The sequence below is a fragment of the Nelumbo lutea genome, chromosome 1, assembly GCF_056320005.1.
Source record: "Nelumbo lutea isolate HS-2025 chromosome 1, American lotus-T2T, whole genome shotgun sequence".
NCBI lineage: Eukaryota > Viridiplantae > Streptophyta > Magnoliopsida > Proteales > Nelumbonaceae > Nelumbo > Nelumbo lutea.
This window is the reverse complement of record NC_142684.1, coordinates 120,426,974-120,452,883: the sequence shown is the minus strand read 5'-3', so window position 1 is coordinate 120,452,883 and position 25,910 is coordinate 120,426,974. Positions and strand designations below refer to the sequence as shown.

The following is a 25,910-nucleotide window of genomic DNA, read 5'->3' as shown; positions in this document are numbered from 1 at the left end:
AGATCAATCCAAGATTCATTGAACCCAAATTTATGAAGAGTTTTGAAAAGGAAATCCCAGTTTAGCCTGTCATAAGCTTTAGCCATGTCCACTTTAAGAACTATGTTTCCTCCTATAGAGCGTCTATTAATTTCATTAACCATTTCTTGAACAATGGAGATGTTTTCCCCTATGTAACGACCTTCTACAAAGGCACCTTGTTCTGGAGAGATGATACGAGGAAGCAGAGGTTTCAGCCTTTCCGATAGCAATTTCACGAAAATCTTGTAGAAGAAGTCACATAAACTAATTGGTCTAAAGTTTGAGAACTGTTTGAGATTATCAATCTTTGGAATTAAAATAATGAAGGTAGATGTGTAATACCTGAGGAGATATTTAGTGATGAAAATAGATTTGATGGCTTTGCAAACATCATCTCCAACTATGTCCCAACAATGAGTGAAAAAACACCATCGAAACCATTCGTACCTGGAGCTGAACCCACGTTCATTGAGAACGCAATGTGCTTGATTTCATCAGAGTTTGGAACTCATGTCAAGTTATTGTTATCCTCTTCTGTAATTAAATGGGGTATAGATTGGAGCAAGTAGTCGTGATTCAATACTTCCTCCTCAGAGAGCAAGTTTTCGAAATAGCTTACTGCTTGTGCTTTTATGAGATTCATGTCATCAGTCATAGTTCCATTAATCTCAAGTCTCCTTAAAGCAGATTTGTTTCTCGCATTTTTGATAGAAGTGTGGAAGAAACGAGAATTTTTGTCACCTTCCCGAAACCATTTTTCTCTAGAGTTCTGTTTGTTTGAGAAAGATTTCTTCTTGTCCAAAGAATTCTTTGCATTGAGCAGATTTTATTGGTTCTCATAGTTGTAATTGACAAGAATCATATTTTCAGCTTCAAGAATGCCCTTCACTGCATTTAACACATTTGCAAACACATCTCAAAAAATTTGCCGGTTCCAATCTTCTAAACATTGCTTTAGCCGCTTCAATTTTGAAGAGAGAATAAACGGATCGTTCCCCTCTAGGGGTTGATTCCAAGAGTGTTGTACTAAGTAATGAAAATCTGGGTGCCAGGCCCACATATGTTGAAGTTGAAAGTGAAAAAGGTTTCGAACCATGACGCATGTTGTCCTTAATAGTCACTACTACCAGCAGAGGGGAGTGGTCCCAACAAGATCGGTTTAGATGCTCAACTGTTTAATTTTCAAACTGGTCTATCCATGCTTGGTTGACGAAAATACGGTCCAAACGAGCCCATGAAGTACCATTAGTGCAAGTAAACATGGGCCCAATGTAGCTCATAGCAATAAATCCGCCATTGTCAATTAAATTTCTGAATTCCATCATAGGCCGATTTGAGTAGCTAGGAATTTTCATTTCTGCTAATACGTTATGAGAGCTCACTTGTAATATTGAAGTCTCCACCAATGATCCCAGGCCGGTCACAAGCTGTAGCAAAATTCAATAAATTGCTCCATAAATTTCTTCTGATTTAGTAGTCACAGCTGGCATAAATAACCATAAAAAAGCAATCAGTGACATCACTGGCATAAGAGACTTCAAAAGTAATAAAATGAATGGATCCCTTCCAAAGCACCCAAATCTTGGCTACATCATTGCCATTTGTCATTCCATGCTCCATGCCAATGCCAATATCTCTTTTTTATGGAATTCAGATTTGTAGCATCAATCATGGGCTCCATTAAGGCAATGATAGAAAGATTGTGAATTTGAGTAAGTTTCCTTTGTTCCAAAACAAAGCTTTTACCATTTTATAAGGTTGGAGAGGCATCATAGGCGTCATCTTGAGACTTTGAAGTCTTCCTTCCCCGGCCAAGTCTTGGGCGAGCCGGGTTGGATTACTGGGGCTTCCTGGAATACTTTCTTCTGCTTCTGGCGTGTCGGGAACCACCAATGGAACACTGTGATCGATCAAGTCCTCCTTGAATTTGAACTGCAAATTTTTGTGAAAATCTTTAAGCAAGGTGATTACCTCGTTAAAACTATCATTCGTCATTCTTGGGCAACCATTAGCGGATTTTGGCCGTAAGCTTTTTTCTTCCCATTGCTTGTTCGCTGGTCTAGTTAAGGTAGGCGCCCCAATTGCTTTTCTAGTTGGAGAAGGAGATCCAAATGCTTCCAGAAGAGCTTCCTCTACAGCTTGACAAATACCTTGAGCTAACTGTTCATCATCACAGGAGATGTTTACTTGAGAAGGAGATTCCGAAACTTCAATGGTTGGGTTTTCTTTTACAGGCTAAATTGTCCCAAAATGGCTAATTGCACCAGTGGGTTTCCATTCTGTTCTTTGAGCATATTTTCTTTTGGAATTCAACTTCGACTGCACCGGGTTCGTGTTGGTTTCAGACTGAACCATATGATTATCACTCAAAGATTTTGATCCTTCTGTAGTTGGAGCAGGATCTTCTTACAGCTCTCTGTAGCATGACCCACTTTGTGGCAATTGTCATAGAAAGTAGGTATGTTTTCATACACTACCTTTTGAAAGAAACCACCTTCTTTGTCTAGACCAATCCATATTTTTCAGGCCTCGGTTTCGTGATATCGAGTTCAACACAAATACGAGCCTCCTTTGCAGAGGTACAATGCATCGTGGCAAGAGGAACTTTAAGAACCTTACCCACATTACTTGCAATAGATCTGATGTAAAAGTCTCCAAACAGATAAATAGGAAGTTTAGGAAAGGAGATCCAAATAGGGAGAATGGAGGGGTCCTCCCCAGAACGGAACTCCGGCGACCACTGGAAAATTCTGAAGAGAAAGCACTTCACATAAAAAATGTCTCGCAGCCACTTCGTCTACAAAACGAAATAGGAGATGGGTGTAATCAATCACCAAAATCACAAAGTCCTTCAGGTAGAATCTGGAGGAAAGCAGAGATTTGATCTCAGGAATAGGAGGTCTTCCGTAAGAGACTTTTGCCACCAACGCTAAACGAAAAGGTTCACAGGCTTTTGAGATTTCTTTTGAAGAAAAGAAGCAAGCTGGTTCACCAAACTGAGTGAAAGATGGGGCCTTGAGTTCGATTTAAACCTGATCAAATGCACAGAAATCCGCAATGATAGCAGCAAAGGAGCTTTTAGAGGTCTGACCCGTGTCGATCAATTCTGGAAAGGATGCCATCGTGAAGTGCAGTGGATTAAGAATATATGTGTTGAAAGCTCTAGGTGGTCATCAATTGGCAGGTTTACTAAGAGGGCCGGGGTAAATGAAGTGAAAGGTAAGTTGTCTGCTCTGGTTGTGTAAGCCACACTATGAGCCCCGCAGGTTTCTTCCTCCAGCTATGGACTATGGTGTTAAGCTGAGCTTGGCACCGTTAATTAACAGACGTTAGATTATATATATATAGAGAGAGAGACAATAATCTTCACAGGTTAGCTAGATATTAGAGACTGAACCCACCACTACCTTCCTAAAAGAAAAACATTAGATTGAGACCTTCATACATGTAATGTATATACATCATGATTAAACCAACATGAACCCGCAATTGCCTACGTGGCGCTTCGCTCCAATGGGTGGGCCAGAGGCCAGAAGCGGCATCACCCTCCAGCCGTACATCGAGTACATCTCCCTTGTAATACTGCGATGTGTGGCTGTAGTGTCTTGTTGGGAACAGATCCGATTTCCCATAACTTCACCGATATATTGTAATAATTTTTGTTTTTTTATAAAAATAAATTACAAGTAGACAAAAGAAAGTACATGTGGCTATTATATTATATGTAACAACTAACAACCCATGCACACCCTTGAAGGGGCGTGGCAGCTTGTCGTCAAGCCTATTTGTATTTGTGTCTCTTCGTACCTTCTGGAGGCCAAAACTCAACTCCATCCCTTTCCTTAGAGGCTTAGCTTACCCCGCGTCCGTCAGTCAGTCACCCGTCTTTCTTCCAATTTCCACGTTCCACCCTCTTTTTCTTTCTCTTCTCTCTTTGTTTGATGTCCCTAAATTGTTTTAAAAACCACTTGAATTGAAGACCAATTATGTACATCCGATGGTCCAGATTTTTGTCTTTCCACAACGTGGGCCCTCCATACCATATTCATGGTATTGATTTAATTTTAAGGGATTACCATATTTGCGTACTCACTTGATGCACAAGTTAGCCTCCTCCGTTAGTCCGTTGCCATTAGGCTTAACAGACTCCACGGCAAATTCGCGAGTCGCGACCCTTGGTAACACCAAGAGCCCAAGGCCAAGGACGTCCTTGTCCTTACCCCTTTAGAATTGAGTTGAAGGCCACACACAAACAGTGAGAGAGAGAGAGAAACAGAAGAGATCCCAGAGCTGCCGACTTGCCGAGCCGATTACAAAAAGGGGCCTCCATACTTCATAGTGCGTAATAGGTGCACGTACCGTCAAAGGAAAAGATATGTCCTCCTCGTCATTTCGGTTTCTGGCACCGTCGGTGCCGTCCTCATCTTCTATGAGGATGACTCGTCGAGGGGCGAGAGCACCGGCGGCAGCGACCCCGAGCCAGGCGGAAGCACCGTCGGTGGCGAAGGAGGTAGATGGGTCGAGGCTGGAGCCGAGGGTGGAGGAGAGGGAGGGATACTGGGTGCTCAAGGAAAAGTTCAGGCAAGGAATCAACCCACAAGAGAAGGTGAAGCTGGATAGAGAACCCATGAAGCTGTTCATGGAGGGAGGTATCAACGAACTTGCCAAGACTCCTCTCCAAGAAATTGAGAAATCCAAGCTCACCAAGGACGATATTGACGTCCGCCTCAAGTGGCTTGGCCTCTTCCATCGCAGGAAGCACCAATGTAAGCCCTTTCCTTCTTTCTTAACAAATCATTCTTTTGGTTCAATTTCCATTCCTTGTCACATTTCTCTTCCTTCCTTCCTTCGTTTCGTTTGGGAATTGGGTTTGGACTTCTTTGTCAGCTTTTCTCATTGGGTTAGGACTTGGGCCTTTCCACTTTACCAGCCATTGACACTCCATAGCCCACGCGCTGCTGATGGCGAGATTCAAATTTCAAAGTTAGGCCCACTTATGTTCTTGGGTTAGTAGGTCAAATGGACCAGCTAAATTGAGTATACATTTTCTATGTACACCAACAATTTTAATTGCAACACTAACAAAATTTGGAAAATTCCCGATTAGTGACTTCTAATTTGGGTTAGGGTTACTGCCACTTTATTCTCCAAAATTTAAAATTTTTCAAAACATGTCAATTTAATAGCTACCATTAATCGGCCATTAAATAGCATTTGTAAATATACAAATGCCCTTTCAATATCATTAAATTCTCTTCTCTCTTCTGCATTCTGTCGATCCAATATAACTTCACCGAAAGAGGCAATTCTTAAGGCAATAGTTGATAAAGAAGATCAGATGATATTTCGAAAGGCATTTATCTTTTCAAATTACACTTAATGGCTAATTGGATAATTGACACGTTTTCATTTTAAAGTTCATGAACCAAACCGACATTAGGCCCAAAGTTCGGGGACCAATCCAACCCATCCCATCCCCGTCTCCGCTAATGGGACAAGGTTATCCCATTCCCGTCCCCATACGATCCCCTCTCCGTAGTATCCCATTTCCAGTAATGTTAATTATTTTGTTTTTATTTTTTATTTTATTTAAAAAATAAAAATAAAATAATTAAAATGTACCATTTTCATTAACGGGAATGAAAATTTCTCATTCCCATTCCCGTTCTCACAGGGGAAAAATCATCCCATCCCAGGACAGGGGAAATAGAGAAAATTGCCATTGAGATAGAGGGTGGGATTGATTCATTGAATATGAACTTAGGGTTGCAACTTGGGACTTCCAAGTTCCAACACCTCATTTTGGGCTTGGGCTTGGGTTGATTTTTATTAAAATTAACCCGGACCAGATTGCACCTGGCTCAGAAATCCTTTCACTCTGGATCTGCTAGGACCGCGCCTTGGTAGATCTTTAGCCACAACTCACAACTCACAAGGATGGTTCATTGGTTGGTATCCGATGAGTTGTTTACGCCTATCCGGATCTGCTACTCACACTAGCAGATCCCGACACGGCTGACGGCTGAGAATGGGATAGATAACCCCCACAAAAGGATTGAAGCCAAAGCTTGGATTGTTGGATAACGAGAGCGAGACTCTTGAATATTTGCCCCTGAGACCCGATGATTATAATAAAATTAATCAATACATGTAGGCCCCAGTTGGTGGAATATCTGGACTCTGGAGGGTTAAAAAGAACATCAGAGAGAGAGAGAGAGAGAGGGGGGGTGATGGTTGTGGGTCTGACCCCTCCAAGTCCAAGTCCAACTCCAATACCCCAATTTCTGACCCGAGTGTTGAATTGCTGGTGGCAGATGGTAGATTTATGATGAGACTGAAGTTGCCGAATGGAGTGACGACTAGCGAGCAGACACGTTGCCTGGCGAGCGTAATAAGGAAGTATGGCAAGGAGGGGTGTGGCGATGTGACGACCAGGCAAAACTGGCAGATACGTGGAGTGGAACTCCCTGATGTGCCGGAGATAATGGAGGACCTTGTCCGGGTTGGCTTGACCAGCCTCCAGAGTGGAATGGACAACGTGCGTAACCCCGTCGGAAATCCACTTGCTGGCATTGACCCACATGAAATCGTCGACACCCGCCCCTACACTAATCTTCTCTCCCACTTCATCACCGGCAACTCCGGTGGTAATCCTGCGGTCACTAACCTGTGAGTGTCCTCGCTCTTTCCAGCTGTTTGCCTTCTCACCTGCGCCTCGTATCCACACCTTTACCTTGTGTTAATTGGTTATGATTAACAATAGTGTGTTTAATTTCTTCTGAGCAGACCCAGGAAGTGGAATGTCTGTGTCGTCGGATCTCATGATCTTTTTGAGCATCCCCACATAAATGATCTCGCCTACATGCCTGCCACCAAGGATGGACGATTTGGATTCAATTTGCTAGTGGGCGGGTTCTTTAGCCCCAAGAGATGTGCAGAGGCGGTGCCACTGAATGCCTGGGTCCCAGCCGATGATGTAGTCCCGGTGTGCAAAGCAGTGCTGGAGGCCTATAGAGATCTAGGTACCAGAGGAAACCGGCAGAAAACTAGAATGATGTGGTTAATAGATGAACTTGTGAGTAATCCCATCTTCTTCTTTGTCTTCAGCAAATCAAATCATTCTTACTTATGCACAGTAATAAGATGACTAGATATGATGTTAATTAAAATGCTGCACTGCAGCAACGCCTGCTGTCATTGATTTTTACAAGCTTCGCCATTAGCTGAAGTACTATTTTCCTTGCCGTTATGCCTTCCTTGTAGGGCGTGGAAGGGTTCCGAGCAGAGGTGGTGAAGAGAATGCCTGGACAGGAGCTGGAGAGATCATCTGAAGAAGACCTGGTACGAAAGCAGTGGGAGAGAAGAGACTATCTTGGTGTTCATCCACAGAAACAGGAGGGCTTTAGCTTTGTGGGTCTGCATGTGCCGGTTGGTCGAGTCCAGGCCGAAGAAATGGACGAGCTAGCTCGGCTGGCTGATGAGTATGGCTCAGGCGAGCTCCGTCTCACAGTAGAGCAAAATGTTGTAATCCCCAATGTTGAAAATTCAAAACTTGAGGCCTTGCTTAAGGAACCTCTGTTGAGGAATAGGTTTTCACCAGAGCCCTCACTTCTCATGAAAGGGTTGGTGGCCTGCACGGGCAACCAGTTCTGCGGGCAAGCAATTATCGAGACCAAAGCCAGGGCATTGAAGGTGACAGAGGAGGTCGAGAGGCGAGTAGCCGTGACTCGGCCGGTGAGAATGCACTGGACTGGGTGCCCAAACAGCTGCGGGCAGGTCCAAGTGGCCGACATTGGGTTTATGGGGTGTATGACTAGGGATGAGAACGGGAAGGCGTGTGAAGGGGTGGATATTTTCTTAGGTGGGAGGATTGGGAGTGACTCCCATTTGGGTGATGTTTATAAGAAGTCAGTCCCTTGTAAGGATTTGGTGCCTTTGGTTGTAGACATACTGATAAATCACTTTGGTGCAGTCCCTAGGGACAGAGAAGAAGAGGGGGAAGATTAGTCCAGATCAGATACCAGCCAGAAAATCAGCAATCTTTCTCTCTACTTTCTTTCTCTTCGAGTGCTTGGGATTTGGGAACTGGGAAGAAGAATAATTAAGGCATTGAACTGGTCCCATCTTTTGTTGTTAAAGTAATTGCAGAATGTAGAGGAGCCTCCCAATAAATTAAACAGGCGTAATGCATGGGAGATGATTATCATCATTCTTCACAAGTGGGATCTCTTGGTCTTGTGTTGGGTTATCATCATTCTTTTCACAGTTGCACCTTGTAATTGCAGGGTGGCGTTTGCATCTTGAAAATTTTTACTTCGTTTCCTTTTTTCACTACAAAATATCTTAATTTTAGGGAATGCCAACAAATTAACTCATCAATGGGTTAACCGGTTAAGTTTTGATTTAGACCAACCGTGCGAGTAAGTGAAATTTTGGATGGGCTCGATACAACCTAATCTGGTCAAACCCACATTGGCTTTGGAATGATTGTCACATTGAAAAAGATTTGGGCGCCCATAAGTGTACCCAAGAAAAAAAATCAGATGGGCTTGAAATGCACTGAAAAAAAAAAGAAGGTTTCGGCTTGAAAATTGCAACCCAACCAAGATTGAGACTTCTACATTGAGTTTGAGTGGAAAGAACACGAAAAAAATGGGAAATGCCATGCTACATTTTAACCATACTTGTTTATTGATGTGGATCAATCTGAGGTCCAATTCTCCCAGACATGAATTGATCTATTTTTGTTTGGTTTTTCTATAGCTTGCTAGGGCGGATGTGCTCTTCAGTGTTACCAAATGTGCAATTCTTCGTAATTGACACTTACGTTTTGCTGGTTTTTCAGTGATCTAAGAGAATAAGGGCCTAATTTATCTACATAACTTGCTAAATCGACTTGTATCTTCATGGATATTTAAGGAAATTAGGTATTTCGTGATTCACCTTTTTGTTTATTTTTCTGAACATGATTCATCCATTTCAGTGAGAATGTCATCCTTTGTTCAGCTACTAACGGTAATTCATAAAGTAGTTTTAGGCCAAAACTCTGCAGTCTTTATAGGTTTAATGGGCTATGAGAATTTCAGGATGTTAAATAGCTTTTCCGGTCTGGCCCAAATTTTCTTACGTAATAAAATATTGATCTACCCCACGTAAAATATCTATAATTACTAATGATATTAACAACTAAGAACTTCATTTTAATAATATAACCTTGTTAAAAGTTAAAGTAAAATACTAAACTGTTTATATGTTGATAAAATAGTTGTTTTTATGAAATTTATCCTTTTACACATAAAAATAAAATATAACAAAAATTATAATAAATGGAAGAGATCTTTATATTATTATTTGTGTTGTTGTTGCTGTTAACCCTATAATCAGTTTGGAACAGTAAGAACCAGTCCCAATTCCATTATTACTCTGAAATAAAACCATACAACCAAAACTAATATAATCCATTTGGTTCTATCAGGCAGACTCAACCCATTGACAGCTCTTATAGAAAAGGAGAAACCGCTTTGAAATGTCAAATTAAACTAGGGCTGTCAATGGGTCGGGTCTGGGCCTGGATCAGTTAGAATCAGAACCGACCCGATAGGAAATATTGAGGGTTTGGAATCGAATCAGACCTGATAGGGTCTGTAATTTTTAGACCCAGAACCGAATCGATTGATTCTTGGGATAATCGGGTCTGACCCGTGAACTCGATTACAATAAATAAATAAATACATTTAATATATATTAAATATTATATATATTATGTGTTATGTGAATATAGCTTGGGTCGGGTCTGAATTGGTTTGGAACTAGATGAAACCAGTTCCAAATATTAATCGAGACACTATATCAAAACTCGAAACCGATCCATCGATTCCAATTCCTAGAACCAAAACCAGCCCAATTGGTTCGGGTCCATCGGGTCAGACCCAACTAAATGACAGGCCTATGCCAAACAATATGCTGCTGCTGATTTTAGAAGGTCATACTGCGTGGCTCTTAATTCAGTAACTGTTACTGTGTAAACTGCACCTTCCGGGGCTGCTGCTCAAATCATCAACTTAGGCTTTGGAGGATTGCCATTGTTGAGAGAATTCCCTTTACTTGGTTACCATCAAAGTTGAAGTTGTTGAAGCTTGAAGACGACAGACAACTTTCCACCATCCTTACCACACTTCACAGTGCTGCACTGAAACAATGAAATCAAGTCCTTAGGTGTATTGTAGTGGCCCCAACACCTGTCAATAATTAACTTCGTTCCTCTATGCTGCATATTGTAAAGTCTGTTTCAGCAGAAATTTAGAAACAAAAACAAAAATATTGTTCGAAAAGAGACTTATTTTCGAAGGATAAAATAGGATTTTTAGAATATTAAGGCACGTTGATGATATAGGAGAAGAAATGAGTATATGTTTACGTCCAAAAGTACATTTAGGTCTATTAGCAGAGTTCAGGGCATGTTTAACTATTTTACATTTATTTTTTTGCTGATTAACAATTTAAAAAGCAAATAAAAACGAAAACCCCCTTAATGATTTTTTTTCCATAATTCAAGACAAATTTCATGTCAATAACATATAATCTCTGCCCAATTTATTTGATTGGTATAAATTTATTCTATTTTATTTTATTTCCTGTTACCCCATCTGGAAGGAAGTATGCTTAATTTTGTATTGGAGCATTTAAGAAGAAGATACGTTCTTATGGATAAATACAAGCAATGAATATACATCTATGGGCGGAAATGAACTTGGTGACATGGATTTCCTGTGCGGAGCAATCGTTAACAGCCACAAATCTTTACACTCATTAGGACCTTGTATTAAGGGGTGCTAATTTGGTCCAATCCGATCTACCCTAATCTAAGTTCATTACAAATGCATCAGGTCCAATCCAATCAAATAAATACTCTAGATCATTTTGGATCAATCCAATTCAATGTTTAAACTACTTCAAATTGGTTTCACCCAAACTTGGTCCGTTGACACATGTGTTCTTATCTTCTACCAATGGGCTGGATATTGGTTCAATTCAACCCAATCCAATATAAATCACCATGATGGATGGATCAGGTCAAATCCAATCCAATAAATATTTTAGACTATTAAGTCGGGACTGGCCCAATTCAGTGTACCTTATTGGTCCGTCCAATTCGTTCAAATCGGTATCATGTGATTATGTCTCTTCTTTTAATCTCTTTATTTTCATGTTTATAAAGTACTATCTCTTTTAATGCAAGAGAGCTCAGAAAAAGGACTAAAAAGAACAGAAAGCTGGATGAATGTGAAAGACGGGAAGGTGCCCAAGATGGATGAGTTTTAGCTTTTAGGCTTTATCTTTACTAGAAGCTCCTCTAAAATTCAAAGACAAAGACGGAGTAAGGAAAACCAGAGATAATGTGAAGGAATGGGAAGCTGGGTTTATTCTTTGCTGCTTTGAGCTTCAGGAGATTATGGAATGAACTCAACATGGTAAAGGAAAAGAGTAGTTGGATATGGCCCACTAATCAAATGGGCCAAAACAGGGAGAACCTACCTACTTACGTAAAGGATTTTACTTCAGTACCATGGGGCCTGGGCCACCTAGTCACCTACCAGTCTACCACCAACCCAATACCCACCCTACGGTCTCCCCGTACCTTTCCCTGCAACAATAACAACAACATGGGAGAAAGGAGAATGGAGAATGGAGGAGGAGGTCGTCAGAGTCATAATCAATCTCTGCAACGAAAGATGAGGTAAAGCAGGTGCTAATATACCCTATTTTGACTACATATATCAGGTTCTTCGTCATCCAGTCCTCCATCCGTGTATGTGTATGACACAAGTCGTTGGACCTTAATTACCTGGACACGACCCAATTTGACCGTAGATATTGATTCCCATGCATCAGAATTCCTCCCTCTCTCTCTCTCTCTCTCTCCATGAGGTGGCTTGAAGCCCCAGGGTCACAACCTCAAAGGGTTTTGTTTTGTCTGTGGTTTGTGGCCCAAGTAAAGCTTTGAATCTGTTTCAAGCAGAGCCGATGGTAGTCATTGAAGGCGTCTATAGATCACTGAGGAGAAAAAGCATAGTGGAGAGAATAGGGGTTTGGAATTCCTGGTCGGCATGGCCATATATTTCAATTCCAATGTTTGGTTAGATTAGACAGAATCGGAATCCCATTCTCCAATTTGAGGGAATGGCTATTCCCTCCCTTCCCTTGAGAATAAATATTAAATAAAGTCTCATCCAGCTTATTCTAATTCCCATTCATATTCCTGTCTGAACCATGAGAATAGACCTGATAGATTTTAATTCCAGTTCCAATCCCCATCTGACTGAACCAAACGGACCTCTAATGATTGCTAATGTCTTAGTTGTCAAAGTCCTTTAACCTCAACTGTTGCTTCATATATTATATAGGACCGGAATCCTGTGGCAATAAGTGACAGCCACGAGAGGGTCGGCCAACTAATCAACTACAACCATCCACACTGAGAGTGAAAAAGAAAACTCTTCTGTACAACAACACAATCGCAATTTTCTGAATATCTCAAATTATATTTTCTGATCTCGAAGGTCCATGGCCGTACTTCCAAGCCTAGTCCTAGTTTGTGGTGTGTCGACACCTGACTTGACTTGTTGTTCACCAAAAGCTAACATCAGCATGATATCTTACTTTAGATTTTCTTGTCACACATGAATTGCCATGGTGACTACACATGCTATACATTATACACTAATGTATCATTGTCATTTTTAGGTTGAATACAAATGTTTTGAGAAATTGTCTTTTCATATCAAATCAATAACCACTTCCAGTAAAAGTAATATAAGCATTAGACGGGTGTTGGCATTTATGATAGAAGTACTAAATTTGATGTTATATCAAGGTTGCGTTTGGTTGTGATGCAAATGCAAATATGTAGTTTGCATAAATATCTTCTTTCCAGTTCAAGAATACAAAGAGGGTTCACAGTATAACCCATTTTCTGTATTCTTCCTATTTGCTTGAAATGGATGCAAAGTAGGGGTTCTATCATTAAATGCCTTAAACTTTTGGTTAAAGGCACCAATTATCAGAAGAGTACAAACATGTATAAAAAAAAGGGTATAGTAATGTACTCTCTTCTTGGCACAAAGCTGTCATAAAACACATCTTGACCACTTATTCATTGCATTTTTGCATGTCAAACAAATGCTTACAAATCCGAACCACGGTACATAAATACCCTGGTTCAACCTTTGTAATACAAACAAACGAAGCCCAAGATACAACAATGATACTAAATATTGTATTGACAAAAGCATTTGTGATAGGAAAAAATTAATAAAATACAAAAACCTCCCTTGAAGTTTATGACAATCATAAAAACCTCCCCTATAGTTTTACTTTAGCAAAAATGATACCAAATATTGTATTAACAACTCAAAGCATTTGTGATAGGAAAAAAAGTGTAAAATACAAAAACCTTGCTTGAAGTTTTTGACAATCATAAAACCCCCTTATAGTTTCACTTTAGCAACCCCCCCTCTATTTTTAAAAATTTAACAAATACCTTTCTTTCGTCAATGACCAAGAAGTTAAACGTTAAAGCAATGATCAATTTGTTTTCAAAATACCTATTTTACCCTTTTACGAATTAATGTGCATATGTTTTTACTAAAATACCATTATCTACATATTATACCTCTTTGCCCTCTTTTATTATCCCATTTTCAATTTTTTCTATCTGAAGAGGAGAATTGGATTGGGTATTGCAAATTTTTCATTCAACAACTTCATAATCCGCTCGAACACTGTTCGATGGTGCACGATTTGGTAGCTCCCTGTTAGAGGACAGCTTGGACGTCGGACTAGATAGGTCGCTTGGTTGAGTAGTAAGGAAAGAGAGAAAAGATCAGAGTACACAGGTTACTTTACTCAATGTGGGCACTCCGATGCTTAAGTTAGCGAATTGGAGTTTTCTCAGAGCTAGAAAGCAAGAGAGACCTGGATATCTTGGGTGTTAAATCACACATACCTTTTCTATGAATGGGGATACCATTATATAACTACAGGATAGATGTGATCGTAACATGTTTGAGATCTCCGGGAGGATATGGCCATAGTGCGTCCAAGATCCTCGGAAAGTCGTTTGCCATGCTCGAGAGTAGTTTCTCAATCGGAAATGGAATTCTCATAGGTTAACTCCAAAGTGGGCAGTGTGGGGAGATGGGTCTAACAGTCGAGTGACGTGATCTCGTAGGTATCAGGCATGATTTTTCACTTCAAAGTGATTGGTTGCCATGTTGGGCAAGTCGTCCACTAGGTCCCGATTAGGTTGGTAGGGTCTCGGGGGTGGTCGCCCCTAATGCTGAGGTCCCTAGCTCGGTCGCCACTTGAGTCTTTGTTAGGTCGGTGGAGGTAAGCCACCTCTTCTACCGACCTAGTCTTGTCGAGATCTTACACCATCAGCTCAGTGGAGGTAGGTCGCCAATTGAGTCTCCATTAGGTTGGCAGAGGTAGGTCGCCTCTTCAATTAACCTAGTCTTTTCAAGATCTTACGCTGTTAGGTTGACGGAAGTAGATCGCTAGCTGGGTATCTATCAAGTTGGCAAAGGTAGGTTGTTAGCTGGGTCTCTATCAAGTCGGTAGAGGTAGGTCGCCAACTAGGTCTCTATCATGTCGGTGGAGGTGTAGGCAGGTTGACCACCACGTTATGCAGGTTTCTACCTAGACCTCAATCTGGTTGGTAAGACCACGGTGGGAGGTCTCCCTTTGTACCGAGGTCTCAAGCTTGGTCCTAAGGTGGACGTCCTGATCCTGATGAGGTGTCTATAGGTCAACCATGGCGAGGTGGTGATGAAGCGCCCTCAGGGCATGTGAGGCTCGTCTGACATGTTTCCAAGTAGGTCTTTGTCATTTTGGCTAAGGCAAGTCATCGCCTACGTGGTACTGGGGTCTCATGCGACACTTTTGGGATCGCCGCATGGTGCATTGTCATTAGAGGGCCAAATATGCCCTCATCACTTGCTCATCTTCTTTCTCACGATGCACAGTGGTAGAATGGCGATGCACTCCCCCCTTTAACCTTCCCTCTTCTTTAATTTCCCTCTTATTCTCTCTCTCCCCACCAACATGAAATATCACTATTCATCATTCCTCTCTCATCGACTAAAAAACACAATGGTGGCTTGAATTCGATCTCCACCTTCGGCCATCCTTTCTCCCCTCTTTCTCATTCTCTCTCTCTCTCTCTCTCTCTCTCTCTCTCTCTCTCTCTCTCTATCTATCTATCTATCTATCTCTGTCTCTATCTCTCTATCTCTCTCTCTCAATTAATCTCTTCCCTTCCTCCTCATCTCCCATCATTTGACTTTCTTCTATCAGTGCAAACACCCCCTCAGTTATTGATTTCATCTATTCAAATAGTAGTAGTGGTTGCGCTATTGTGACCGCCTCATACCTAGAGGTGTAAAACGGGCCGTGCACCCCCCATGGATAACTTGGGGGGTCGGCTCAGCACGGGCCATGGCCCAAGCCCGTGCGGGTTTGTGACGTGTAGCAGGCCAAGATGGTACATGGGTGGAGCCTTAGGCTAGGTCGGGTTGTACATCGGGCTATAGCTATTTATTTAAAAATAATAATAAAAAACTTAAAATTTTAATTTTATATGAATTTTGATGTATAAAATTGCTTATATATACAATAATTAATTCAATTAGTATAATAAAATATAAAAATATTTATTTTATTAAGTATTATATACTAGATATTATTATATAATTATAATTTATATAATATTATATAAATATATATAAAATATATATGGTTTGTGATGGGCTGAACTGTGTGCGGCACGGCCCGCTCGGTCGTACCATTCCGACTCGGCTTGTGGACCTAAAACCCTAGGCCCAGCACGGCCTACGTCATGTCGGGCTGGCCCAAATTCGTGTCGGGCCACAGGCGGCATGACCCGTTTTACACCTATACCCATACCACTGTTGCAACTATGATCCCCATTTCTCTCTCTCTCTCCTTTCTCTATTCTGTTTCTTCCATTTGTAGCTTGAAGCCACCACCTCTTTGCTTCTACCAATCCATCCGTCCACTGGGTTTGTATCTCTAGACTCTAGTTACCTTTTTCTCCCATTATCTTTACATTTATTTTTTTCCATCTTCCCCTCTCTAGTATTTTTTTCTTTTATTTTATTCCCATACTTCTCCACCATGCTTCCTCCTATAGTGAGCGAGAAAATAAAGTACCATTCCAACGATTGACAATTCAAATTGTCATCCATCTCATTTTCATTGAAACAAAGACTACTTTTGTGGAATCCTTGGCAGCATACATCATTGATTAGATGACGTATAAGGGTAAAAATGTAACTAGACATGTTTTTCGTCTTGGTTATTGATAGAAGCGATGTATTTGTCAATTTTTTCAAAAATAAAGAGGATAATTTTATTAAAGTGAAACTATAAGAAATGTTTTTATGATTGTCAAAAATTTCAAGAGAAATTTTTGTATTTTACCCTAGGAAAAAAATATATTCTCATAAAATTGTATGATTAGTGACTGGTATGAAATACAACCTAAGGCTGTGTTTGATTTGAATTCTTACATTTCCTTTCCTTTTTCTACCTTTTCCTTTAAACCAAACATAGTCTAAGGGAATCGTACATGTTTACCTAAACAACATGTGTAAGAGGAAAGGAAAGACACCTCCCAAATTTGATCAAACACAAGACAAAAGGCAAAAGCTCCCCTCACCACCTACTTTTAAACTAAAAAGCATGTGAAGCATGGCTCAAAGTATGGATACGATACGCCCCGTATCGAGCGTTATCTTTTGAAAATGATACAGTTCGAAACGCCTGTTTCCAGGTGTTTCATACCCCCAATTTTTTTTTAATAATAAAAAACAAGTTATAAGTTTTCCAAAAAACCAAACTTTGAAAAAAACTAAAAAAAAATAGATTTTCGGTTCTAAGTGCCGATACGATACGACCGATGATACTTTGAACCTTGTTGTGAAGAAGGGTACGTCGATGTCATACGTGGTGCAATAGAGAGAAAAGTGTATGTGAGAGAGAGGAAAATATACTAATAAAACCAATATCTACCACCTCCATGGTTCCATCGTCTCCATCATCTGGAGTGGTTGTGCCTCTACCCTTTAGCTCTAGATCTGTCTCTGCTCATTTTTTACTTTTGCCTTGTTTATATATTTAATTCCTTCCAAAGGACAATATTTCCGTGCACATCCATGAGGGTATAAAAAATTATGTCTCCAAGTACAGGATTCATGCCAATTCGATATTGATGAAGGGTGATTTGGCCCGACCTCCTAATTAGGCGATACATGTGCATGATTCAGCATATACGACAGCTCGGTATAGGCGGACCAGTACGTTAACATGACTCGACGCAGGTGACAGTTCAGCAAGCATCAGCTCGCCACAGAGCGAGCTTGAGTACGCTAATGTCCCGAGCTGCATTCTGAATTAAATTCATCCTAGTTCGCGAACCAGAGCAACAAGTTCGCTCTAGGCCCAAGCAAGTGGGCCACCTCGAAAACAACTCGCCTCAGGCAGAATCACCTCAACACACCACCAGTAGCTCGTCACAGGGTAGCTTGCTACAGGGTGGCTCGACGTTCTACAGGAAGTTTCTCATCTAAAAAATTCGTACTTGCCAGACTGCTCCCGCATCCCTTGTCTAACAGCGCAGCGCCTGCCAATTCAGAAGGTTGTGCCCCTGTCTCCCACCTGGCAGCGTCATGCCTACAGGTTGTCTCCCAGCTGGCGGGACTATACCATGCAACGGTCACTCTAGCCCGCCTGCACTCGGCTCTGACAGTAACGGCCAACCACTCCGAGGTATGACCTGATAGCGGATCGCCACAGTAGGGATTTGGGATCAATCCCACTGAACCTCTTAGACACCAGTATATTAGCACTCCGACCCCTCCGAGGCAAAGGTATTGCATATTCACCACTCTCTAGCTCTCATCTTCTTGCGTACTCATTCTCTTTCTCAGCTTGCTACCGAGTTCTGAGTTAAGCATCGGAGAGTCCCCACCGGGTGTTCAACCCCGGGTCCCTTCGTCCTTCTTGCAAGTATCTCTTGCCCATCTCCAGCTAGAAGCCTCTTCACTTCCAACTAGGAGTGGCCGGATTGTGCATCATCAATTGGCGTCGTCTATGGGAAACATTTCAAAAGGTTTCTCTACCAAACTTTCACCAACATCAATGGCGTCTTCTAGCAACGCTGGGCTTAACAACGAAACAAACACTTCTGGGGGGCACCTCCAAGCTCCCACTGTATGTATTGGACAGTTTACTGTACCCCTCAATACCTTCGGGGTTCCCACGCTGGACCTACCCCAGTTTGCCGAAGCTGTGAACTCCTCACTCCCTTTTGTGGTGAGCACCACCTTTGTTGAACCCGCCATGGTCCCCCTTGCACTGGGGCAGAGCCAACTTGGTGACTTAGTGCAGTGCATACGAGTCATGCAAGCCCAAATGTAGCAAGTCCAGCAACTTCAACATTACCAACAACAAGTCTTGTGTCACTTCTACCAGCAGCAGTTCCCAGTGCTGCAACAAAACCAACAACCAGCCCAACCGCGGTGCCCCATAACATCGTTGAACCAACAGCTGTTCGATTGCCACCGAAGTAGCCGACCTCCCCGCAGGGGGGAGACCTCCCAGGTCTCATCCCACAACAGGAGAGGTCCAACATCCCCTGCTGCCTTGTAGCAACAAGGTAGGTCGGGGAACGTCCGCCCCACCAAGGCCGGTCCGTCCTAGCATGTGCAACCGGAAGCCTCATTGACAGGCAATCGGTTTGAAGTCCTGGTGACAAACATCTTGGCGAAGTCCTTCAGCTCACGAAAGCTAGTTCTAGTCAGACTCTCACCAGGCCAAGGCCCGAATTGGAAGCACCGAAACAACTAGCACTAGCGTGGACTCAACCAAAAGGCAACGGAGGCGGCATCCCAAAGCCCGCCGTGCACTAATCTCTGAACAGCTCACGAAGCTCGACCAGCCCGAAGGTAAGGCGGGAGCGGACCTGGGGGTCTCGAAGGTCATGCCCCTCCTTTCAGTACCATCTTTCCTGTCTCCTGACTTCCTAACGGACCCCATGCCAAAAGGCCTTAAGATTCCCCCACTGGACAAGTACGATGGGACGTTCGATTCGAATGACCATGTGGACTCCTTTCAATCTCAGATGCACCTCGCCAGAGCTAGTGAAGCCTTCATGTGCATCGCTTTCTCCACGACTTTCAGAGGAGTAGCGCGCACATGGTACAGAAATCTCCCATCTGGAACAATCCGGAGCTGGGCGTAGTTCGTGCAAGCGTTCACCTCACACTTCATCACTAGCAAGAAGTGTCTGAGGTCATAGGAAAGCCTTCTCAACATCATCCAGAAAGAGGGAGAGTCCATCCGGAGCTACATCAAGCGCTTCAATGACACCTGCCCCTTGATACCGAACTTGGAATCCACGGTTAGGCTCGTCGCAGCCAAAAGATGAGTCACTCATCGGGAGTTCAAGTGGCACGTGGTAGCGAACAAGCCTAAGGACATCACTGCCTTCCTCAAGAGGAAGAAGACCAGTTCATCGAGACTAAAGAGGAGTCACTCACCGGGAGTTCAAGGAGCTCGCTAACCAGTTCATCGAGCCTGAAGAGGAAATGAACCAGAAGGCTGGAACCCCAATGAAGAAGAGGAGGAGAAACGACGACAAGGAACACCACGGAAATAGTAAGAAGAAGAAGAGCAAGTCCCCGGCTAGGGGAGACAAGATAGGTTGGCACCCCCGAGCTCCTCCAATTGAGAGGACGAACTACACCCCTCTTAATGCGAGGCGAGGGGAAATCTTGATGACAATTAAAGATGCACCATTTGTAAGGTGGCCACCCCTGATGAAGGGGACCCCGCCACCAAGAATAAGAATGTATATTGCCATTTCCATAAAGACCACGGTCATAGTACCGAAAACTGTAAAAGTCTCTGCAATGAGATTGAGGAACTCATTCGTCGCGGGTACTTAAAGAATTTTGTACAGAAAAGTAATAAAAGTTAGGCAGATCGACAGGGGGAGCAGAGGAGAGACGCCCCTGAGTCCAGTAATAGGCTAGCCGATCAGCAAGAACCATATGAGGAAAGACCAGTCCGCGGAGTGATAAACACAATTACCGGCGGATCCATCATCGCGGGCTGCACCTCGGCGGCAGGGAGAACCTCGATCCGCAAACTGGAGCATGAAGAACGGAACCCACCGAAGTGCCCATGGCCTGTAGACCCCATATCCTTCACTGAAGACGATGCAGGAAGAGTCCAGTACCCCCATGATGATGCGCTGGTCATAAGGATGAAGATCAATGACTTCGAGGTTAGACGTGTCTTGGTGGATTCAGGAAGCTCAACCGATATCCTGTTCAGAAGCACCTTTGACAAGTTATAGCTCTAGGAGAATGACCTCCAGCCCACGAGCACCCCTCTAGTGGGCTTCAATGGAGAGGAAGTTAGGCACCTCGACCGAATCTCATTGCCTGTAGAGATCGGGACGTGGCCCAGCATCTCAAGATTTGAGCACACCTTCCTGGTAGTAGCCACACCTTCCCCGTACAACGCCCTTATAGAAAGGCCCATCACCCATGCGCTTCGCACTGTGATGTCCACCTACTACCTAACGATGAAGTTCCCCGGACTTCGGAAGAGGAGTAGCCCGAGGTGATCAACTCGAGTCTCGAAGGTGTTATGTGGCGGCCCTTAAAGGGAAAGCCAAGTTGACGGAAGGTGTTGAGCTCGAGCGGCCGGTGGAATACCTTGAAGAACGAGCCACACCGATCGAGGAAACGGTCTCCATCCCGACCTCAATAGAAGACCCGACCAGAACCCTCCAGATCGAAGCAACAGTAGTGGAACCCCTTCGAACTCGACTGGTAAGTTTCCTACTCCAAAATTTAGACATATTTGCATGGTCCGCGGCAGAAATGCTTGGCATAGACTCAAAAAAATAATTACTCACAAACTAAATACTGATCCCCTAGTCAGACCCGTTTGGCAAAAGAAACGCAACCTCGCCCCGGAACACTGGAAGATAGTCGACGAGGAGGTCAGAAAACTTCTCACAACCGATTTTATCAGGGAGGCCCATTACCCGAGCTGGGTGGCTAACCCCGTTCTAGTTAAAAAGACCAACGGTAAATGGCGCATGTGCGTTGACTATACCGACCTAAATCGGGCTTGTCCAAATGACTATTTTTGGCTCCCCAAAATCGACCATTTGGTGGACACGACCTCAGGGCATGAGTTGCTGAGTTTCCTAGACATGTACTCGGGCTACAACCAGATCAAGATGGACCCTGCCGACGAAGAGAAAACGGCTTTCATTACCGAACTGGGCCTGTACTGCTATAAGGTCATGTCCTTCGGGCTAAAAAATGCCGAGGCAACCTACCGGAGACTTGTAAATCAAAATTTTGAGCCACTGATTGGCGACAAAGTTGAATGTTATGTAGACGACATGGTCATCAAGACCCAACTTTTGAACTATTTAATAAGTGACCTGCAATGTGTATTTGAAATCTTGTGCAAGTATAATATGAATTAAACTTGAACAAGTGTGTCTTCGGTGTCACCTCGGGAAAATTCCTGGGCTACATAGTTAGTCGACATGACATCGAAGCCAACCCTGAAAAAATAAAGGCCATCATGGATATGACCCCACCTCGCAAATTGAAGGAGGTTTAGAGGCTGAATGGTCGTACAGCTGCCCTGAGTCACTTCATGTCTAAGTCGGTAGATCGCTACATGCCTTTCTTCAAGGCCATTAAGAAAAGTAAAGACTTCGAGTGGACTGAGGAATGCCAGTCCACCTTTGACGAAATAAAATATTACTTGACCAGCATCCCAGTTTTAACCCAACCCGAGGAGGGCGATGTTTTAAAGTTGTACCTCTCCGCAAGCGACGAGGTAATCAGCTCGATACTGATAAAAGAAGTAGATCGTGTCCAATGACCTATCTACTACATGAGCAAAGTTTTGTACGATGTCGAGACTAGGTACCCAGAGATCGAGAAACTGGCATATGCACTGATCACAACAGCTTGGAAACTTCGGCCGTACTTCCAAACCCACACGATCGTTGTCCTTACCAATCAGCCTCTGAGGCAAGCACTGCTCAAGCCCGAGGTATTTGGGAGGCTAATGAAGTGGGCTATAGAGCTCAGTGAATATGAAATTCGATACGAACCCCGAACGGCAATTAAGGCCCAAGCCTTGGTCGACTTCGTGATAGAATGCACTTTCAGCACCACAACGCCTGAACTGATGGAAATCAAGTACATGAAGGAAGCCTCCACCAGTGCGGAACTAGCCTCAATTAGAATGAAGTCAACTTGGGACGAAGAGCCTTAGATCCTCCATGTAGGCGGTTCGTCGAATCAGCTAGGAAGCGGCGCCAAAGTCATCCTATACAGACCAGGCGTAGCGAAGCTAGAGTATGCGCTCCGCTTCGACTTTGCAACATCCAACAATGAAGCGGAATACGAAGCACTGATAGCCGGACTCATGTTAGCAAACAAAGTACAAGCGAAGCACCTCGTCATCTGTAGTGACTTGTAGCTTGTGGTTAACCAGGTAACCGATGATTACGAAGCTCACGACCCCACCATGGCCACCTACCTTGCCTAGGCCAGGGAGGTTCTACACGGCTTCCAATCGTACTTCATCAGGCAAATTCCAAGATCTGAGAATGCCGAGGCCGATGCATTATCCCGGTTAGCCAGCACAAGCAACAATTCCATGAGGACCGTGTTTATAGAGAACATGCCTCGGCCTAGCATTCTCAAGGGGGCAGAGGAAGTAGCTCCTGTTACGCAAGCAGAGTCGAGCTGGATTGATCCACTTGTGAGCTACCTGCTGCATTGGACCCTCCCTGTAGATCGCAATGCATCCAGAAGGGTAGAGCGACAGGCAGCCAAGTACGTCATTATAGACGGACGGTTATACAAAAGATCCTACATGCTCCCCTACTTGCGCTGTTTATGACCATCAGAGGCCGAGCTCATTCTCTGTAACACTCATGAAGGGCTGTGCGACGGACAATTGGGGGGCAGGACCCTCGCCCAGAAATCATTGCGGCAAGGATACTACTAGCCAACGATGAAAGCAGATGCACTCGAGCTCGTCAAGAAATGTGATAAATGCCAGAGGAATGCCAATATCCATCACCAACCCACTGCCGACCTGAAGTAACTCACCAGCCCATGGCCCTTCGCATAGTGGGGAATCGACATTCTTGGACCATTCCCACCAGCGACAGGATAGAGAAAATTCCTGGTGGTAGCAGTGGATTACTTCACAAAATGGGTAGAGGCGGAACCCCTAGCGACAATCACAGCTCGAACGGTACAAAACTTTTTCTAGAAGAATGTAGTATGCCGCTTTGGACTACCTCGAGTGCTCATCTCAAATAATGGCAAGCAGTTCGAAGATATCAAATTTCAAGACTGATGCACCAAGATGGGGATACAGCAGAACTTCACCTCGGTAGCGCATCCTTAGGAGAATGGGCAAGCAGAAGCCATGAATAGAGCTATACTTCATGGACTGAAGGCCCGCTTAGCCCGAGCTAAAGGGTTATTGATGGACGAACTGCCCAGTGTACTATAGTATGTCGTCTCTGAGGTCAGACCCTTCATTGTGATGCTGTCGAGGCTAAGGTTAGAAAACTTCTTCCGGACCATATACCGGCAGAGCTTGAACCCCAAGTGATAGGAGTTCGTGCCACACTTGACCTGAAGGTTACGGAACTCCGAGGACTCTTTAAAGTAGTCCACCACCTTGACCCTATCTTCCTCCACGGAAGAGTCGAAGGTTCGAGCTCATTCGTGGAGGGTGGCCTCCAGACTTCGAACCTCCTACCGAAGGCGCTTCCTATCCTCGGCCATCCTTGAGGACTCCTCCCTATAACGAGTGTTCTTCTCAATCAACTGGGAGATCCGCGCTTCCTAGTCTTGAACAAGTAGCCCCAGTGCCTCGCTCCCCTTCTTGGCCTAAAGGACCTCATCCCGGGCCCAGTCCAGCTCGTGATTGAGCCTCCATACTTCCGTCCTCTGGGCGTGGGCGTCCCTGGAATGAATGACCGTCTGACAAACCATGGGATGGAGGGTGAAGTTCAATTGCTAATAGAAAACCAAGGTAAGTAAAAAAAAAGGGGTGGAGAAGAGAAGAAAAAGAGTAAGCACTTACCACCATGCAGTGAATTGTAGCCAGCCCCAGGAGCTGCCTAGGGTGCATCCCCGACCACTCCGCAATCTCCTCGTGGAAGATCAAGTCCCGGCTCCTCTGTGTGGCCAAGACATAGTTGGTAATGCTCTCATTTCGCCCCTCAGTGGGGAACGCTGGCATGGCAGAGGGGTTGGTTGGCGCGGATGATGGGTATGGCCCCGGAGGAGGGACCTCTTCTTCGTTGCCTTCCGCGGCTACTCCCTCAGGGGACATGGGCGGGACCTTCGGCAGTGGAACAAAGGACGGGTCCACGGCCTCGAACTCAGAGGCCCTAGAAGCAGACGCTTCATCTTGGCAAAACCTCTTCGCCCTACGCTTGCCCCTCTAAGAGTTCGACAGGAGACAACGCGCATTCATGTCCGACATTATAGCTGCAAAAAACAAAGAGGCATTAGCCCAGCTCGCAAAAATCAAGAAAGAAAGAAAAAACCTAAAGGTAACCTACCAGGGCTCAAGTCAGCCTGCACGATCTTGTCCTCGGCCAAATAGTCCGCGCAGATGAAACCGATCTCTACCCAAGATTGTAGCGTTTCCCGTGTCCTCAGATCCAAGCTAACGCCCGGATCCTGAATGGCAGCCCTCTAGTGGGTCGGAAAGGGCCACCCCTTAGGATTACGAACTACAAAATAGCCCCGCTTCCAGGCCAGGATCCTATTGGGCAACTCATGGAGAAGCTTGAAGCCGGGACGGGGGGAAAATAATAAGAGAGCCTATTTGCAGGAGCTCCAAGGGAAGCGTTCTTGATTGATAGGATGGAGGCGAAGGTATCGAGAGAAAGAGGAAGACAATACTCATAAAACAAATAAATGGTCCCCACCAAGTTCCGAACAGAATTTGGGTGCAACTGGTCTATGGTGACATTAAAGTGGGTGATGACCTCTACTATCAAAGGGTGTAAGGGAAGGCGAAGACCAGCCATGAGCTGCTCCTTGAAGATCACGAAGGATAATCGCCGGTCGGAAGGCTGTAGGTAAGCTCCATTGGGAGGTTATATTGGAAGACCAGGGCCCAGAGTCTTTATCGACATGGAAGAAGGACCAAAATTGTCCGGCTCCCGACTTTGGGAGGTGGAAGCCAGGTTACCAGAGGCTTCCCGAGCCTCCAGGGACTGCCCCTCGAGAAGTCCCCGAGCTCCCCCCGAGCTCGAGGGGACTTCGCCCCGACTACCAGTCCAGGAAGGGACACCATCGTACGGATACCCAAACATAATTGGATAAGGCAGAAAAGACTCACCGAAGAAGACGAGCTAAAAAGAGCGATGTGAACGGGGAGAACTCGAGTATGGGAGGCGAAGGCACGATCTCAAAAATGAGGCATGGGGCCCTCTTATTTATAGTCACTGTGCCCAAAAAACAACGGCCCCGATTAAAGAAATCAAACGGCTCACAGTAAAACCGGCTGCATGTCTTCTGAGGCCAAAGGCAGTTTAGCGCATTTTTTGGCTCTCGCAGGATCTATAAATCGCGTGACACCCGCGCGTGCACCTCACGCGGTCTGACAAGGTAGTTTGAATTAAGGGTCAAATCTACCCGTCACTTCATGAACTCCCCATGCCAGGGCAATACCCCTAGCTCGAGGAGTGGGGGGCAATTGATGAAGTGTAATTTGACCCGACC

At 44.1% G+C, this 25,910-nt stretch overlaps 1 protein-coding gene across 1 annotated transcript; it reads left to right on the top strand.

The window, feature by feature from the left end:
* The first annotated feature begins 3,434 nt into the window (after positions 1-3,434).
* NIR1 (nitrite reductase 1) lies at positions 3,435-8,240 on the top strand. Its single transcript, XM_088981880.1, has 4 exons — positions 3,435-4,787; positions 6,336-6,690; positions 6,808-7,096; positions 7,285-8,240. The coding sequence occupies exons 1-4, from the start codon at positions 4,397-4,399 to the stop codon at positions 8,026-8,028; spliced, it is 1,779 nt and encodes a 592-aa protein (XP_088838006.1). The 5' UTR covers positions 3,435-4,396; the 3' UTR covers positions 8,029-8,240.
* The last annotated feature ends 17,670 nt before the right edge of the window (positions 8,241-25,910 follow it).